Source organism: Rhinopithecus bieti, unplaced genomic scaffold, assembly GCF_001698545.2.
Source record: "Rhinopithecus bieti isolate Rb0 unplaced genomic scaffold, ASM169854v2 scaffold_40368, whole genome shotgun sequence".
NCBI classification, from domain to species: domain Eukaryota; kingdom Metazoa; phylum Chordata; class Mammalia; order Primates; family Cercopithecidae; genus Rhinopithecus; species Rhinopithecus bieti.
In genome coordinates, this window is record NW_016817546.1 from 954,939 (window position 1) to 971,491 (window position 16,553).

The window sequence follows — 16,553 nt, forward strand, 5'->3', positions numbered from 1 at the left end:
AATGATTAGGGATGGTCCATTTTTATGTTCTCTCCCCTGCATTTACTTACTGCTGCTTCTTTTGCCCTTTGAGTACATTTATAATATTTGGCTATAGACTTTAAAAATTTTTCTTCAATAAGTTTCCTCCTGCATTTTCACTTTTTGATGAACAAATAATACATTTTCAAGGAAAAAAATTGAAAATTTGGACAAGCAAAAGTTAAAATGGAGACTACTTAACCACTGTTAACATTTGTCGTATGGTCAGTTTTCTTAGTGAACATATAGGGAGTTCAGCTATTCGCAGTTTTGTAATGTGGTTCTTAATATGTCCTGAATTTATTTCCATGCCAGGAATTGTAAATCTGAACTGTTATGGCTGCTTTGTGTTCCATTCATGCTGAGATCCATAACCTGGGGTATATGGCCTACCAAGGAGAATTTAAGGGGTTGTGAACTTGGGTGAGGAAAAAATTGCATCTTTATTTTTACCAATTCATCACATTTCAAATGACGTTCAGCATTCACTTCATTTATGAAGCTAGATGATAAGTACAGCAATACTGGCAGTGCCTATGACATCAGTATAAATTTTAGATATTCTGTCGCATCACATGGAAAAAAAAATCTCAATGTTTATATTCCTCATCACTTTTAAAGTATGGAGGTTATTGAGGGAATGACCTCTAGTAAATTCTGTTATTTAATGAATCAACAAAGAAGTATACATATTATTATATTACAAGTTGTTTTTTATAGTATGATAAATATTTCAATATATGTTGCTTTTGTACATTAAAAAAATTTATTTGAGAACAGGTATACAGAATGCTAAATTCATCCATGGCACAAAAAATTATGAGATGCTCACACACTAATGGCTATATGCCACAGTTTAACTAGTTCTGTATTGTTGGACTTGATGTTTTCCAAATATACTCCATTCTAAACAACAGTGATGAATATCAGTACACTACTAAGGAATGGAATTGCTGAGTTAGTATGTCTGGACATGTAAAGATTTTAAATACATTACCATTACACCTCTTTCTAACCAGCCCTGGTGTATCGTAGGGCTTTGGCCTATGAAGGTGACTGAATTTGTGGTTTTGAAATTGGAGAAATGTCCTTATGTAACTGTAATGTCAACAAAAAAGAGAAATTGGAGAAATGTTGTGTCAATAGAACAGGAGATTTTGTATAATCTTTGAAGGGTAAATCTTTACCACCGTGAGTGCATCAGACACATTTTTGTGCTCTTCTTTTGGTCCCCGAGTTGAGGGTGTGGAAAGGAGGTAGAGCTGTGGCATAACAGAGGATATCGTCTTTCTAGTATGAAGTAAAATATGGATTATAATCTGAGAATTTAGGATAGTATGAATTTTGGTCAGCTTTAGCTTTTATAAATGATACAATGTTCTAGAAAATTTGCTTATCAGTAGTCCTATATTTTTGTGGAAGAAACAGTCGTGTATTCTCTCTCAAGTCCTGATCAAACCTGTACAGAAGTGGAGTAAGAAAGAGGGGAGACTGAGTAGTGCCAGCAGACACCATCCACTTGTCCCCACAAAGAATTCCAGGCAGTCTGCAGGAGAAGTTACCATCACTTATTCCTACTTGTGCAACCTTGTAGTAGAGTCATGCTAGGAACTTGACTTCACTGTAAAGTCTCTTAGGGGAGGAAGTTGTGGACTTCGTCTGCCGCTAGGGGTTGATTCATAATCCTAATAGAAGGTGATCGTTTGTTATCTAATCAGCTTATTTTGATCATTCTAAATTAAGAGCTCTGTGTTCTATTTTTTAAAGCATCATCTGTTCCTAGCTTTTCTATTTTAAAAAATTGGAATATTTTCTCCAAAATTTGTGTTCTGAATGCCACTAGGGCATCTAGAAATTTAAATTTAATGGATGAATTTAAATATTTTGCCTAATTTAAAAATAATTTATAAAAGTATTTGAGTATAGTGGCCGAAAATACTGAACTGTGAATCAGGAGATGTGGATTCTCGCTTGGTTCTTGAGCTACAGTCAAAGCTTCTGTTACTCCATTGTGTGTGGCCTCCATTCTCTTTGTTCTTCCATGCTACATCTCCTCCTCCACTTCCAGCCCACACATTTGCCTTCAGATTACTAAGAAGAGCAAGGCTTCCCCTTTGCAGGATTCAGTTTCCAGAAGTTGAAATATTATAGGTCTGCTTATATTTCATGGCCAGGACTTTGTTGCCTGACCGAGTTAGCTGTTAGAGAGGCTAGAAAGTATCTTTATTCTGAGGGGCCGTGTGTCCAGCCACGTACCAGATGTTATGTTTTTTATTTTTTATTTTTAAATTTTATTTATTATTATTATTATAATTTTGCTTCTTTGTTTTGAGATGAGGATTCACACTGTTGCCCAGGCTGGAGTACAGTGGTGATCATAGCTCACTGCAGGCTCGTACTCCTGGGCTCAAGTGATCCTCCCACCTCAGCCTCCCGAGTAGCTGGAACTACTAGCATGTGCCACCATGCTCAGCCTTCTTAATAAGGAAGAAGGGGAGAATAAATATTGGGCCCAGCTAGCAGTCCCTGTTTCAGAGACAAAAAAAATAAGTAACCATTAAAATTATTGAAGATAGCTGGGCGTGGTGGCTCATGGAGGCCTGTAATCCCAGCACTTTGGGAGGCCTAGGTGGGCAGATCACCTGAAGTCGGGAGTTCAAGACCAGCCTGACCAACAAGGTGAAACCCTGTCTCTACTAAAATTACAAAATTAGTTGGGTGTTGTGGTGCATGCTTGCAATCCCAGCTACTTGGGAGACTGAGGCAGGAGAATCGCTGGAACTCGGGAGGCGGAGGTTGCAGTGAGCTGAGATCGCGCCATTGCACTCCAGCCTGGGCAACAGGAGCGAAACTCTGTCTTAAAAAATAAAATAAAATAAAATAATTGAAGGCATACAGTTGTTTCCATGTCTACCTCTTGTATTAGATTGTGAACTTGTCAAGGGAAGGACAGTGTTTTTTTCACCTTAGTATCTCCAGCATTTACGTGGCACATTAGTGGTGCCCAATCAGTTTGTGTGTGAATATTTTTATGAGATTATGATTCTTTTCCTTATAGAATCTTTCATACTCATTTTTATTTTTATCGTAACCTTGACAAGACTTGCCTGTAAGACAAAGGGTCTTTCATACACTTTGTTTAGAATGGGGATGTCTTAATTTTTCCTCTCAAAGTTCTCATACATTTTGTCTTAGCAGATGTTCAAAACATAATTGTTCCAAGGTACAAATTACAAAAGGAGCATGCTGAAGCAACACTTCCGTTAAGTGTTATATTCGCCCAGAGCAGCTGCACTCATTTGTTGAATGAAGTCTGTTGTGAGTACGGTTTCATATAGAAAGCATCCAGAGCCTCTTATGGCTTGAACAATAAACAGAAGCTCTCATCTCATACTTACTAGGAATCAAGAGGCATTTAGATAACTTTAAATACTATGACCTTGCTGAAATCTGTGCTAATTTTCATTATGAAAGTGATAGGTGGATAGCAGATTACCTGACAAAATCCCTCACACCCATAAAATTCTTTTTATCCTGAGTATATTGTATATTTCATAAAGCAAAATCACTGTATCATAAGGAGATTATTGGAAAGTATTGTGTCGGTGGAATTATTTTTTCAAAACATCTGTTGAATATTTGTAAAATGACATTTGTAATTCACAGTGGGCTGAAGATCTTTAATGGAAAAATGAGGTCTCAATATTTATTGTCATAGGAAAGTGTCTTGAAGTTTTTAAATTATTCTTAAAATACCTTTATTCAGGCCGGGCACAGTGACTCATGCCTCTAATCCTAGCACTTTGGGAGGCCAAGGTGGGCGGATCACGAGGAGATCGAGACCATCCTGGCTAACACGGTGAAACCCCGTTTATACTAAAAATACAAAAAATTAGCCAGGCGTGGTGGCGGGCGCCTCTAGTCCCAGCTACTAAGGAGGCTGAGGTAGGAAAATGGCGTGAACCCAGGAGATGGAGCTTGCAGTGAGCTGAGATCACGCCACTGCACTCCAGCCTGGGCAACAGAGCGAGACTCCGTCTCAAAAAAAAAAAAAAAAAAAGTCTTTATTCTTTGACTTCAATTAGAAAAGTAAGACCTGCCCAAACAACAGCAATGGCAACAAAAACCGAATGAAAACAACAACGATTTAAGGGAGAGAAGGAGCAGGTATGGGTAGATTAGAGAGTCAGGGAACAGGTTTCATTTGCCCTTTCAAGTTTATATAAACTAAAGCAAACAATTAAATTTGAAGCCCGCTGACACTGTAGTAGATTTCAAGTAAGCTAGTAGAATTTAATGGGGTGTATTAGATATCAGCTACAGTATTAGTAGCATTTTATCAATCAGTCAATAAAATAAGAGCACAGTTTTCTGTGCCTGCAACTTTGTGGAAGATGTTTTGTAGTGGTATGGTACTGCAAGATAAAAAAAGTAGAAAGAATTTTAGCCCTTGATCATTTTGTGGGGAGAAATTACTCTCGTTTAGGGAAGTGATATGTTAGTAATAGGCAGTGAGTGGGCAGATAACGGAATAGAACAGGTTGTAAGTTGGTGGTATTTGGGTCCTGAAGGTTGAGCAGGATTGTGATAGGACCTGGTTGGGGAAGAGTGGTCGTAGTAGCAGCAGCATGAGGATGGGCATGGCTTGGTCTTGATTGAATGTGTCTATAGGAGAGGAGAAACAAAGCCAGGTGAGCAGACTTTACTTGCTGAATGAAAAGCGTGTCTCTGTTTTTCCTTTACTTCCTATCTGTCATTCTATGACCCTGGTGGTTATAGTTTGGGGCAGCAAATTCTGGATCCTTACTTTATTACTATTTGGGTATTGATTTGATAAGTTAATCTCTCTCCCTCTTTTCTTTCTTTGACAGAGTCTCACTCTGTTGCTTAGACTGGAGTGCAGTGGCACAATCTCTGTTCACTGTAGCTTCTGCCTCCCATGGTCAAGCGATCCTCCCACCTCAGCCTCCTGAGTAGCTGGGACCACAGGTGCACGCTATCACACCTGGGTAATTTTTTTTGTGTTTTTTTGTAGAGACAGAGTTTTGCCATCTTGTCCTGGTTGGTCTTGAACTCCTGGGCTCACACAACCCGCCTGCCTCGGCTTCCCAAAGTGCTGGGATTACAGGCCTGAGCCACTGTGCCCGGCCAATAAGTTTCTTTCAAGGTGCATCTTTGCATGCCTTTTTCTCCTTTAAGCATGTCTTACACAGCTGTGTGGATGTTTCCTCTTCCATGAAAGAGTAATCACTCAAGAAGAAAAATCACTCATGGGATTGTTGTGATTTCTAGTAAATAACACTCAGAAGTAAATTTGTGTGTGTGTGTGTGTGTGTGTGTGTGTGTGTGTAAGAGACAGGATCTTGCTTTGTTCCCCAGGCTGGCACGCAGTGGCGCTATTATATTATAGCTCACTGCAGCCTCAACCTCCTGGGCTTAAGTGATCCTCCCACCTCGACCTCCTAAGCAGCTGGGACTACAGGTGCCTGCCACCATGCCCGGCTATTTAAATTTTTAATTTTTTTTTGTAGAGATGGAGTCTCGCTATGTTGCTCAGGCTGGTCTCAAACTTCTGGCCTGAAGCGATCCTCCTGCCTCCAGCTCCCAATGTGTTGGGATTATAAGTGTGAGCCACTAATCTTGGCCATAAGTAAATTTCTCTTAAACAGAATATCAATCTCAGAAGCACTTCAGTATATGTTAATATACGCCATGTGCCTTGTTTGTATATTTAAATCCATATGGGATATTTAGTCTACTTTTAATAAATTCCACTTAATATTGACATTGTAACTGATTTGAAATATATAAGAAAATCATCCAGGAGTAAGTTTTTAAAAAATGCCTTTTAATCTTGAATTTTGCTAACTTGAAAAAAAATCCCTTAGTAGAACATCTTTCCAGAATGGCAGTTAAACTTTTATTTTCTGACATTTTGGTTGCATTTAAGTCCTAACTTTCTAGAAAGTTGGAGGTAAATATTTGAATGGGAAAGAGTATTAAATGAATATATACATTAGTCTTATAAGGAAGGCATCCAAGAAATGGAAGATGCCTGTGAAGTACGGGAAAATAATTGGTGTGGGAAATTTTGTAGCTTGATGCAGGAACTGTGGAACAGTTGCATTTACAAAACTGAGAACTGCAGACTACAATTAACTGTCATTAATTTATTTGAATAGAAATATGTTCCATTTACTGTACAATCAGGAGCCAGGCTTGAATGAGTTTAAATAGATGAAATCTAAATTATACTGACAGTCCATTAAACAGTAGCAGAAAACCTGTAAAGAAAATGGATTCACTGTGATACTAGTTTATAATAAAATCATTTGCCAAATAAGAATTATAACGCAGGCGTTGTGAATTGTCCTGTGTATTTCCAGTGAGCCCTGTAAATTGGTTGAATCATTTATTGTAAAGCCCAGGCTCCTAGTGCGTTGTTTTCTGAAAAGGAGCAAGCAGTGTTGCTTGAAATCTGCTCTGCAGGATGTGACACCAGAATATCAGATGGGCAATTTGTTTGTTGTCAGCCATACCGGGAGAGAAGAATTTTCACCCAGCCTACCTGTCACTGATGATGTTTTCCTATAAATACTGGGCACGGTGTTCTAGAAGTGTTTGGACTCTTTGCATTGGTTTCTTGAATGTACATTATTTCAGCCATATGTCAGTTCTCATCATTAAGTTAAGGATCTGTCAGCATTTCCGTTAGTAATCATCCTCTACTTAATAGGGATTTCATAGTAGTTTTTTGGGGGAGGGGATGAGTCGTTAAATTGAAGACAGGGTTGTCACTTGCATTTGTAAGCTTTAGGAAATTAGGTACCCTGAAGTATCAAGGGTGCAGAAAAAGTGAGCGAAGCCTGGAAGTTCCCTTCCTTTGTGTCTGTGGTGCCACAAACACGACTTCAGTAGGTAGATGGCTGTCACTGAATTTTAAAATAGATTTCCCCCCTTAGATTACTTTTATTCTCTATGGCACATAAGCTATATATAAACAAAGTTTTAAACCCGTATAGAGATCCAGTCACTTAACGGGAACTTGGATGTTACATTGGCTAGACTCACTTTCATGGTAGGGACTCAACCAACACAGGTGATAAGGGGTGCTATTTAAGGAATGTTTTCAGAATAAAATAAGGAGATGAGAGTGCTTACAGTGTTCTTTGCTTGGGTAATATGTGTCCAACCATGACTAATATTTAGCATATCAGTATAATAAGATTTTTGCTGCTGGCAGGATAATTTTGCTTTTTCTTGTTCCACAGAGTTCGCAAGTTTGTGTAGCATATGATTGATTTGGGAAGGTGGGGGTCATGCTGCAGCAGTTACTCCAAAACATCCACATCACTGTTTTTTTTTTTAAGGGACAAGGTTTCATGTGGTCACCCAGGCTGGAGTGTAGTGGTGGTACAATCATAGCCCACTGTAACCTCAAACTCCAGGGCACAGGCAGTCCTCTGCCTCAGCCTCCCAAAGTGCTGGAATTACAGGCATGTGCCACCATGCCTGGCCCAGCATTATTTTTTAAAGTTGGGAAGATGATTATTTCAGATCAGTTTTTAAGTTTTCAATACATTGGCAGATTTCCTGACTTCTAAAGGAGAAAAGAGAAATGTAGGAATTTTCAACAAAATCCCTTTTAGTTTATTATGACCTGTTCCCCTCAACTTGTTTTTTCTCATAACTTAACTGTCCTTGTTAGCAGTGAGGATAAAGACGGATGAATGTTTGCTAGAAGTATTTAGTGTTCTGTGTTCCAACAAAAGCCCTGGTAGGCTTTGTAGCACTACTTGGGAATCTATAGACATTTCAATACATGGAATTTAATTACTGTGATGTTTAAAAAAGAAGGAAACAAAGATACGTGTTATCTGAGATCTTTTTCCACCAAGTTTAGAATCTTTAAGATGATGCAGCTGATTTTGATAACAGATGATAAACAGAGTAAGGGTAAGGACTGGGAAGGTTTCATTTACGGAGGTGCACTTTTCCCAGTTTTTGTTTCCTTTTCCATGTATGTATGTGTGTATGTATGTATCACCTAGGTTGGAGTATAGTGGCTGGATCATAGCTCACTGCAGCTTTGAACTCCAGGGCTCCAGTGATGCTCTCACCTGAGCTTCCCAAGCAGCAGTCCTTTTCCCTTTCAAATTCTCCAGGGTTACAGTCAATATGAGTACCCCTCACAGGGAAGATTCTGGCAGAAAACTAAAGTAGGTTACCTGGCAATCGAGTTATTTCCTAAAGAAGTATTAGAAGACAGCATTTGTTTTGTTCATATTGGTAGAGCATAGCGACTTTCTTGCTAGGATCTCTCTTTTATTTAACCATGTCTTTGTTCAGTTTGTTTGTTGCTCATGTAATTTTTGAGCGTTTACTATGAAGAACAGTGCATTGTTTATAGAGTTGAGGAATGGTGATGGGTTTGGCTGTTTTATGGTTTGGGAGACTAGAAATGGGAGGGTTTGTTGGAGGACATGCAGTATGCAGAGACTCTGGGTTGGAATTTGGGAACAGGATTTCAGTGTTGTTTCCAGCATGCACACACACATAACATATACACTCTGTGTGTGTCTTGGAAAATGGGGGACATCTGTTTTAACTATAGAGAGGTACTGGTGAATTTTTTATTCTGCCATATTAGACCAACATACTGTACCTCACTGACTGTTACCTCCAAGCATTGAGGGTAGAGGAGTCATGTAGAGGAGAAATAGAAAGCAGAAGAGCGGCACAGTCCTGAGAGTCAACTTCCCATGTTCGCTGCTGTGCCACCCAGCTTGGTCTCCGAGAAACCTCTTTGTGAGAAAGTCTTTGTTCATGTGTGCTTTTTACAACAGGGTTTTCTGTTGGAAATTATATCATAGTGGCACTGCCATGCTTTGCAAAGGGATGAGAAGGTATTTCAAAGATTAATAGGCGGAAACACATTGATAGGAAAATTCTTTATGAGGTGGAGCAGTGGCTGTGCGTTGCCTATGTATGTTGTGATGTTGTGACCACAGCTTTAATGCTGGCGTGTATGGCACTGCTTGCTAAATTAGTGGGTGAGGTAAGTGTCCACTCTGCTCTATAGGAGGCTGTCAGGAAAGATGCTGACAGGTTCTTTGTGTTTCATAATGACCAAACTGCCTAATGCTTCAGACGATGATTTTTACCCTTGAGAGGACTGTGCTTTTGCTATATTTACATAAACCTGCTGATTTGCTGAGGGTTGAAAAAGCAGAGGACCTTCTTTGCCTTGAGAATCTGCCTTCACGTTTTGGCTGACTTCCTTCCCCAGCTTAGCAAATGCTCTGTTGTTTACAGATGGCACAATAGATCTTTGGACATGAAGCCATGCTGAGGTTGTGAGAAACAACCAGAAATACTTCTGTTCAGTATCATTGCCCAAATTACGGATTTTGTTGCTCCCTGTTAACAAGGATTTGAGGTCACTTAATCCTGTGATACATTCCCAGACAGAGGTTGGATGTTAGAGAGTAAGTCTCAACCCAGACCCATGGTTTCATTTCTAGACATCCCTAGTAAAGACACATTAGTTATCATGTGTTGTTTGGATTAATTGATATTGATGGTAATAGCCTCACTCATTTTTCTGGCCCATTACAGGCATGCTGATTTGAAGATTTAAAAAATATATATACTTGCCCTGCAGAAACCGTTTGCTCAATTCTGGTAAATACGTGTTTTTATATGGGTAATTCTGAAAATGTGCATTATGCATTTAATGGATCGCATCAGCTTTGCGCAGTTCTTTCAGAACTGCTAGCTTTCTAATAAAAGAAGAAGTATCTGCAGTACTTGGGGACCATGGGAGATTTTCAGGTTAAGTATCATTGATCCTACTGACTAAAACCAATTTTATAACCAGCTTCAGACAACCCATGCACTCATAAATTGCATGAAAATCTTGCCAAATCATTTTGGCTTTAAAAGATTACTGGGCATATATTCCAACTGAGATTTTAACATTGCTCTTGACTACGTTCTTATCTTTCCCTTTTCAAATAAAGCACTATATTTTTGTGCTAACTATAAACATTTATATAAATTATTTTCTTAAATATGCTGCTTGATTAATAGCGCAAAGGGAATACTTTTTATTATGAGAATTTGGGCTTTAATTGAACCTGTTTTGAATATTTTTCTTTCTTTCTTTTTTTTTTTTTTTTTTTTTTTTGAGACCCGAGTCTGCCTGTCGCAGGCTGGAGTGGCACGGGCCGGATCTCAGCTCACCCGCAAGCTCCGCCTCCCGGGTTCACGCCATTCTTCTGCCTCAGCCTCCGAGTAGCTGGCTACAGGCGCCGCCCCGCTCGTCGCGGCTAGGTTTTTTTTTGTATATTTTTTTGGTAGAGACGGGGTTTCACGTATTAAGCCAGGATGGTCTCGATCTCTCTGACCTCGTGATCCGCCATCTCGGCTCTCCAGAGTGCAAGGGAATTACAGGCTGAGCCACCGGCGCCCGGCCGTTTGACATATTTATAAAGTAATATAAAAGTGAATTTTTTTTCTGTGAGACTTGAATTCTAAATTTATGTTTATTTTTTGTTGGGTCATCCTAATATTTGTCAGAGGGTTGTAAAGAAAAGTTTGACCCTATAATAATTCATCATGCTTTGATTTTAAAAATGAATTAGACAAATCAGGTCAAAGCAATGTGTTTTTTTTTCCCATTCCTATGGCAAGTTTTACATAGTGTGAAACATTTTTAGTTCTTATTACCCCAATCTTAGCCATTCTGTGTTTTACCACTATGTATGTAAAGTTTGTTTTTTTTTAATAACCACCCTCTAGTGGCTTACAAAACTGTAAGTTTTGTCACTTAATTTTGCAGTGAGCTTCTCTAACTTTTTCATATATGCGTTTCTAAGTACTAATAGAGATCCCTTGATGCACTCACCCGTTTTACAGATTATTAGCCTTGTGTATTGGACTGTCTGATATGAATTCATAGCTTTGGATTAGTTTGAGTTCCCATAATCGCTTTTAAACAAAAGAGGTGGCTTTTAATCTAATAAAAAGTAATAGTGGTAATTCCATATGTCCAGTTGAGGATGACTCTCACACTTATCCCTCATGGCAGCATTTCTCAGGCTAGGTGTGTGAGGCAGGTCCAGTACAACTGCTGAGATGTGTTTAGGCAAACAGATGTGCTTGGCTGCCCTTGACATACCAGCATGTTCCTTTCCTTCCTTCTCTAACAGAGCTACATCTTAGTGTATTTACAGGCAGTCCTTTTCCTGAATGTAACTTTGCAGTGGGAAATGAAAGAACATAGGTTCTCTTTCCTTTTTCTGGAAAGTTTTTTATATGTAAATTAGTTTTATGTCTCAGAGTAAGACGGTGTGTCATGATCCTGTGGATTAATTAAAGTATATATAAATAAAACTTTGTGTAAAAAGAATAACATTATACATAGTCTTTGCTTTCTAAGCATCTCCCGTTTATTTCAGGTTTTTTTTTTTTTTTTTTTTTTTTTTTTTTTTTAAAGACAGTTCCACTGTCGCCCAGGCCGGAGTGCACTGGCGTGATCTCAGCTCGCTACAATCTCCACCTCCTGGGTTCAAGCGATCTGAGTAGCTGGGATGACAGGTGCATACCACCACATCCAGCTAATTTTTGTATTTTTAGTGGAGTTGGGGTTTCACCATGTTGGCCAGGCTAGTCTTGAACTCCTGACACCAGGTGATCTACCTGCATTGGCCTTATTTTTTATTTTTTATATTTTTTAACCCCCACACTAATGGCAGACATTAGTCGTTGGTGAGTCCAGGAAAGGTAGAATTGAGTACATTCCTCTGAGTCTACAAGATTGATAGTAAATTGTTAGTGGACAGTGCAGACCACATAACTGCCAAATAACTTGATAAGGAAAGTAAATTGTTAATGTTATGTAAAAGAAGGGAGGTGTTGCCATTTAGTTACAGAGGAGCCATGAGAAGTTATTCCTTATGGAACTAATAACTAATTCTAAGGTTGGTGTGATCAGGGACTGGTAGAAGGAAAGAAGAAAGAGTTTTGCAGACTGGGAGCAGAGCTGGAATTTCTTGTAGTGAATGCATCCTAGGGGAAGATGGGGTGTGGAGTGAGACCAGACCATTGAAGTATTTTTTGTCACTTGAGCCTTAAGAAGGTAGAAGCCATTAATTAGAAAGGGACCTATTAGTTCTGAAGCCAGTGAGTCGTAACTGTAAGAGTTAAAGAATGAGGAAAGAAGTATGAAAAGTGGCTCAACAGTCAAAGACAGGTTCATTTTGGAGAATAAACCAGACAGGAGCTTCTGGCTGATTTTGGTCAGGAGCACTCTCTATTACAGACTGAGAGTATTACTTAAGGGTTTAGGGCAAGAGAGCTTATCACAGGCTTGGAATGTTTCTTGGTGGAGGAGAAGTTTATTGTGGGGTTGGAATGTTTCAGGGCTGACATCTCTCTAGCCAGAGGGGAGGTTATCTCTGGGCTGGCATGTCTGTGGTCAGAGAGGGGTTTGTCTTAGGGTTGGAATGTTTCTGGTTGGAGATATCAGTTGTGGTTTATGGTCATGATGTCATTAGCCATTAGGCTGATGCCCTTTGGGTTAGATTTAGGCAGTTTTGATCAAGGGGAACTTTAAAATGGCGGTGCTTGTCCAAGATGGTGATGCTCCTGCTCTGTCAGTAGCTAGGCTATGATGGTGTTAATGTCATGAAATATAGTATATAGGAAGCGACAGAAAGGAGAGGGCATGTTGAGTTGAGTAAGATGGGTAAATAATTGATAACTAGAGATTTGAAATGCTGGCAGTGGGTATAACAGGGACTGAAACACAGGAAACTAAGAACGTTGGGTTGTTCCAAAATTGCGTAATTTGGAGATACAGTTTTATCTAGGGAATTGAGTTTCTTCTGTTTTACTTGAATACCAAGGTAGGAGTATGAAAGAATGATCTACTGTGGTGTGAAGAATTCTCTTGCTTGTCCCTTAAGATGATTCGCATGTTAAGTTGATGTTGCCTGAATGCTGAAGCAGAGTTATTTAGCATCTGGGACCTTGGAACAAGATATAGGGAAAGCTTAGTCTACAGTTCGTTCCTGAGCTCCCGTTTTACATGGATTCAGGGGTTAAATTTCTGTTGAGTCCATCGTTGAGTAGAGAATCATTTGGGGAATTCTGAATGCCTAAATAGTTGGCATTGAGATTTCTTTTCTGGAGTGCCTTTTGGGTAGGTACAAGGATCCTGGTGTTCTGCAGAAAGGGTTTGGAATGTCTCATTGTGGGGACTTTCTTCTTGATCGTCTTGGTGGGTCTGTTGGGGCTTGTGAGGACTCCCTGTTGCTACTTCTGTGCTTTTCTTGGCTCTCAACGCAGAAGACCAGTGAGGCAGTAGAGGAAGTTGCCTGTGTTGTCAAGCATCGGAAGTGTTCTGAGACACACATATTCTGAAGGGTCAAGAGGAAGTATAAAATGAGTGGCACTATGGGATGCGCATGGTGGTTTTGCATGTAATCGCAGCACTTTAGGAGGCCGAGGCAGGGGGGTAGCTTGAGCCCAAGAGTTTGAGACTAGCCTGGGCAACATAATGAGGCCCTGTCTATGCAAAATGAGTGAGTGAATGAGGCATTACGGTCACTCTTCCTAGATTTGATTGACTGTGACTTTACTTTTCAGTAAATAATACATAGACTTTCCTGTCCTAAGCTTTATGATGATCTCAGGTTGTGATATGGGGTAGGAGGAGGTTACCTGTCTCCATAGCCACTGCTTTCCTTAAAATCATTGCTTTTATTTAAGTGTCTTAACGTGGCATTTTAAAAGCAACCTTGGCCAAGCATGGTGGCTCATGCCTGTAATCCTGACACTTTGGGTGGCTGAGGTGGGAGGATTGCTTGAGCCCAGGAGTTGGAGACCAGCCAAAAAAAAAAAGGTAAAAAAAACAATGCTTTACACTCCAGTCATTGAGAGCATCAAAATTATTTTCCAACCACTGCCATGTCAAATGTAATTTAAGAAAGCACTCTTCTTCCCTGAAGAAAATGCAGCTTGATTTACTTTATTCCATCTCTGATTAGTGGCATTGGTTTTGTTTACAATTGGAAAATAAAATGTGTTTAGGGTACGATGTAATGGCAAATTGTCTCTAAGAGATTAGTTTTCTTTCTCTTTGGTTAGTTGAAAAGGTCATTGTAGTAGCATGTTCAAACTAGTCATTTTGCGTGTTTCACTTATTTCCTCACAAAATATTTATTACAAATATAGCAGCACGTGGCAAAGCCATTTCTCTTTTTTGAAGACATGTGAGCATCTATCTGAATAAGATACTCAAGATTTCACCTTGATGTGTGATCTTGAGTGAGCAGTTTCTTTTATCTAAGTGTCTTCATCTGAATATGGATAATCCCTTGGAATCCTCCCCTCCTTCTTCAGGGACTCTGAAGAAAATAATTGAGGCTTCATCAGGTTCTTTAAATTATTAGAAAATAATCAGGAAGAACCAAAGGCCTGTTTTCCTTTAGCATAAAGATATTTGCAATTTAATACCATCTTTTGGGAAAAAATTTACAATAAAAGATATGTGCCTTGTCATTTATTTATTTATGCAGTGGCTTTATGGGCCCTGTCTTTGTTCCCTTAAAGGTAAATGCCATTGTTTTAAAATTTCTTTTTCTTTTAAAGACTGTGTGTATATCGAGAGTCGGAGGCCAAACACACCGTATTTCATCTGTAGCATTCAAGACTTCAAACTGGTAAGCGTTTTTAATGTGCTGTTCACTCTGCTCTGTGTTCTCTCTTTTTCCAGTTCCATTGGCTATCTCTTATTGTTAGTCCATCGCTGTTGATGTGGTTACCAGTTCACCTTTTGAGGGCTGACTGCCTTGTGGCAGTAGCACTAAAATGAGGGTTACTAGTTCCATCTTTTCAGCTTGGTAACACTTACTCTCATAATGCTAATATTGTAAACAATATTTCTGAAGTTTTTATCCCTTTGGTAACTTTTGACAATTTCAGATAAATTCACTTAAATTTCTGAAGTAGCTTGTTTCTTCTCAGCCATTGTTAAGAGCCTGAAGTAAAGTAAATTCAGTAAATTGATGAGTAGGGAAAATAATATAAATGGGTCAGAGAATAGTTTCCAATGGAAACCTGTCACGTCCTTCAATATTTCGGCTAGTGTGGAGTATGTTGAAATTGTTTTGGGGGTTTCCCGGGGTAGAGATGGAAAGAAGCCTGGCTTGGGCACGGTAAAGCTGTTATACTTTCTTTCCAGTTTTAGTGCATGTGTTGCAGAAGTGAGAACATAGCTACTGTACTTTCTCATTAAAAATTCTTCCTGAATATGTAAGTGTTGATGTTCCTCATTGTGCAATCACTTTTTTAGACCAGTGGTTCCCACACTTTAGGCTTTGGATCCCTGGATATCTGCAGAGATTTGGCAGAGGTCTGCAAATAAACATGCTAAGCTTTATATGAATAAATTGATCTCATACGTCTGGACAACAGTTTTTCAACCTGTTTTCAGTATGCTTCTATGAGTTTTAAAAATTTCACTTATTTAAAAGCAATGCACAGTTAAGAACCACTGTTTGTTGTTGTTGTTGTTTGAGACAGAGTCTTGCTCTGTCGCCCAGGCTGGAGTGCAGTGCTGTAGTCTTGGCTCACCGCAGCCTCTGCCTCTTGGGAACAAGCAATTCTCCTGCCTCAGCCTCCCGAGTAGCTGGGATTACAGGTGTGTGCCAGTGCAGCGGCTAATTTTTTTGTATTTTTAGCAGGAACAGGATTTTGCCATGTTGGCCAGGCTGGTCTCCAACTTCTAACCTCAAGTGATTTGCCTGCTTTGGCCTCCCAGAGTGCTGGGATTACAAGTGTGAGCTACCACGCCTGTCAGGAACCAGTGTTTGTTATTTTCCTCAAACAATTGGTATTTGAAATACTACCGAAGTAGTATCATTTGGGAATCTTTTGAAACATTCTCATCTTACAAGGGATCCTAGTACTTGGAAGATTGTGAACCACTGTNGGCTCAACAGTCAAAGACAGGTTCATTTTGGAGAATAAACCAGACAGGAGCTTCTGGCTGATTTTGGTCAGGAGCACTCTCTATTACAGACTGAGAGTATTACTTAAGGGTTTAGGGCAAGAGAGCTTATCACAGGCTTGGAATGTTTCTTGGTGGAGGAGAAGTTTATTGTGGGGTTGGAATGTTTCAGGGCTGACATCTCTCTAGCCAGAGGGGAGGTTATCTCTGGGCTGGCATGTCTGTGGTCAGAGAGGGGTTTGTCTTAGGGTTGGAATGTTTCTGGTTGGAGATATCAGTTGTGGTTTATGGTCATGATGTCATTAGCCATTAGGCTGATGCCCTTTGGGTTAGATTTAGGCAGTTTTTGATCAAGGGGAACTTTAAAATGGCGGTGCTTGTCCAAGATGGTGATGCTCCTGCTCTGTCAGTAGCTAGGCTATGATGGTGTTAATGTCATGAAATATAGTATATAGGAAGCGACAGAAAGGAGAGGGCATGTTGAGTTGAGTAAGATGGGTAAATAATTGATAAC

At 39.5% G+C, this 16,553-nt stretch overlaps 1 protein-coding gene across 4 annotated transcripts in view; it reads left to right on the forward strand.

Annotated features, from left to right (window-relative positions):
* RERE (arginine-glutamic acid dipeptide repeats) overlaps positions 1–16,553 on the forward strand; it is a 492,528-nt gene that overhangs the window by 185,838 nt on the left and 290,137 nt on the right. For all 4 annotated transcript variants that reach the window (XM_017856041.1, XM_017856039.1, XM_017856042.1 and 1 more), the window contains one exon: positions 14,680–14,750. In XM_017856041.1, the coding sequence (XP_017711530.1) occupies positions 14,680–14,750 (71 nt within the window). The remainder of the gene's footprint in view (positions 1–14,679; positions 14,751–16,553) is intronic.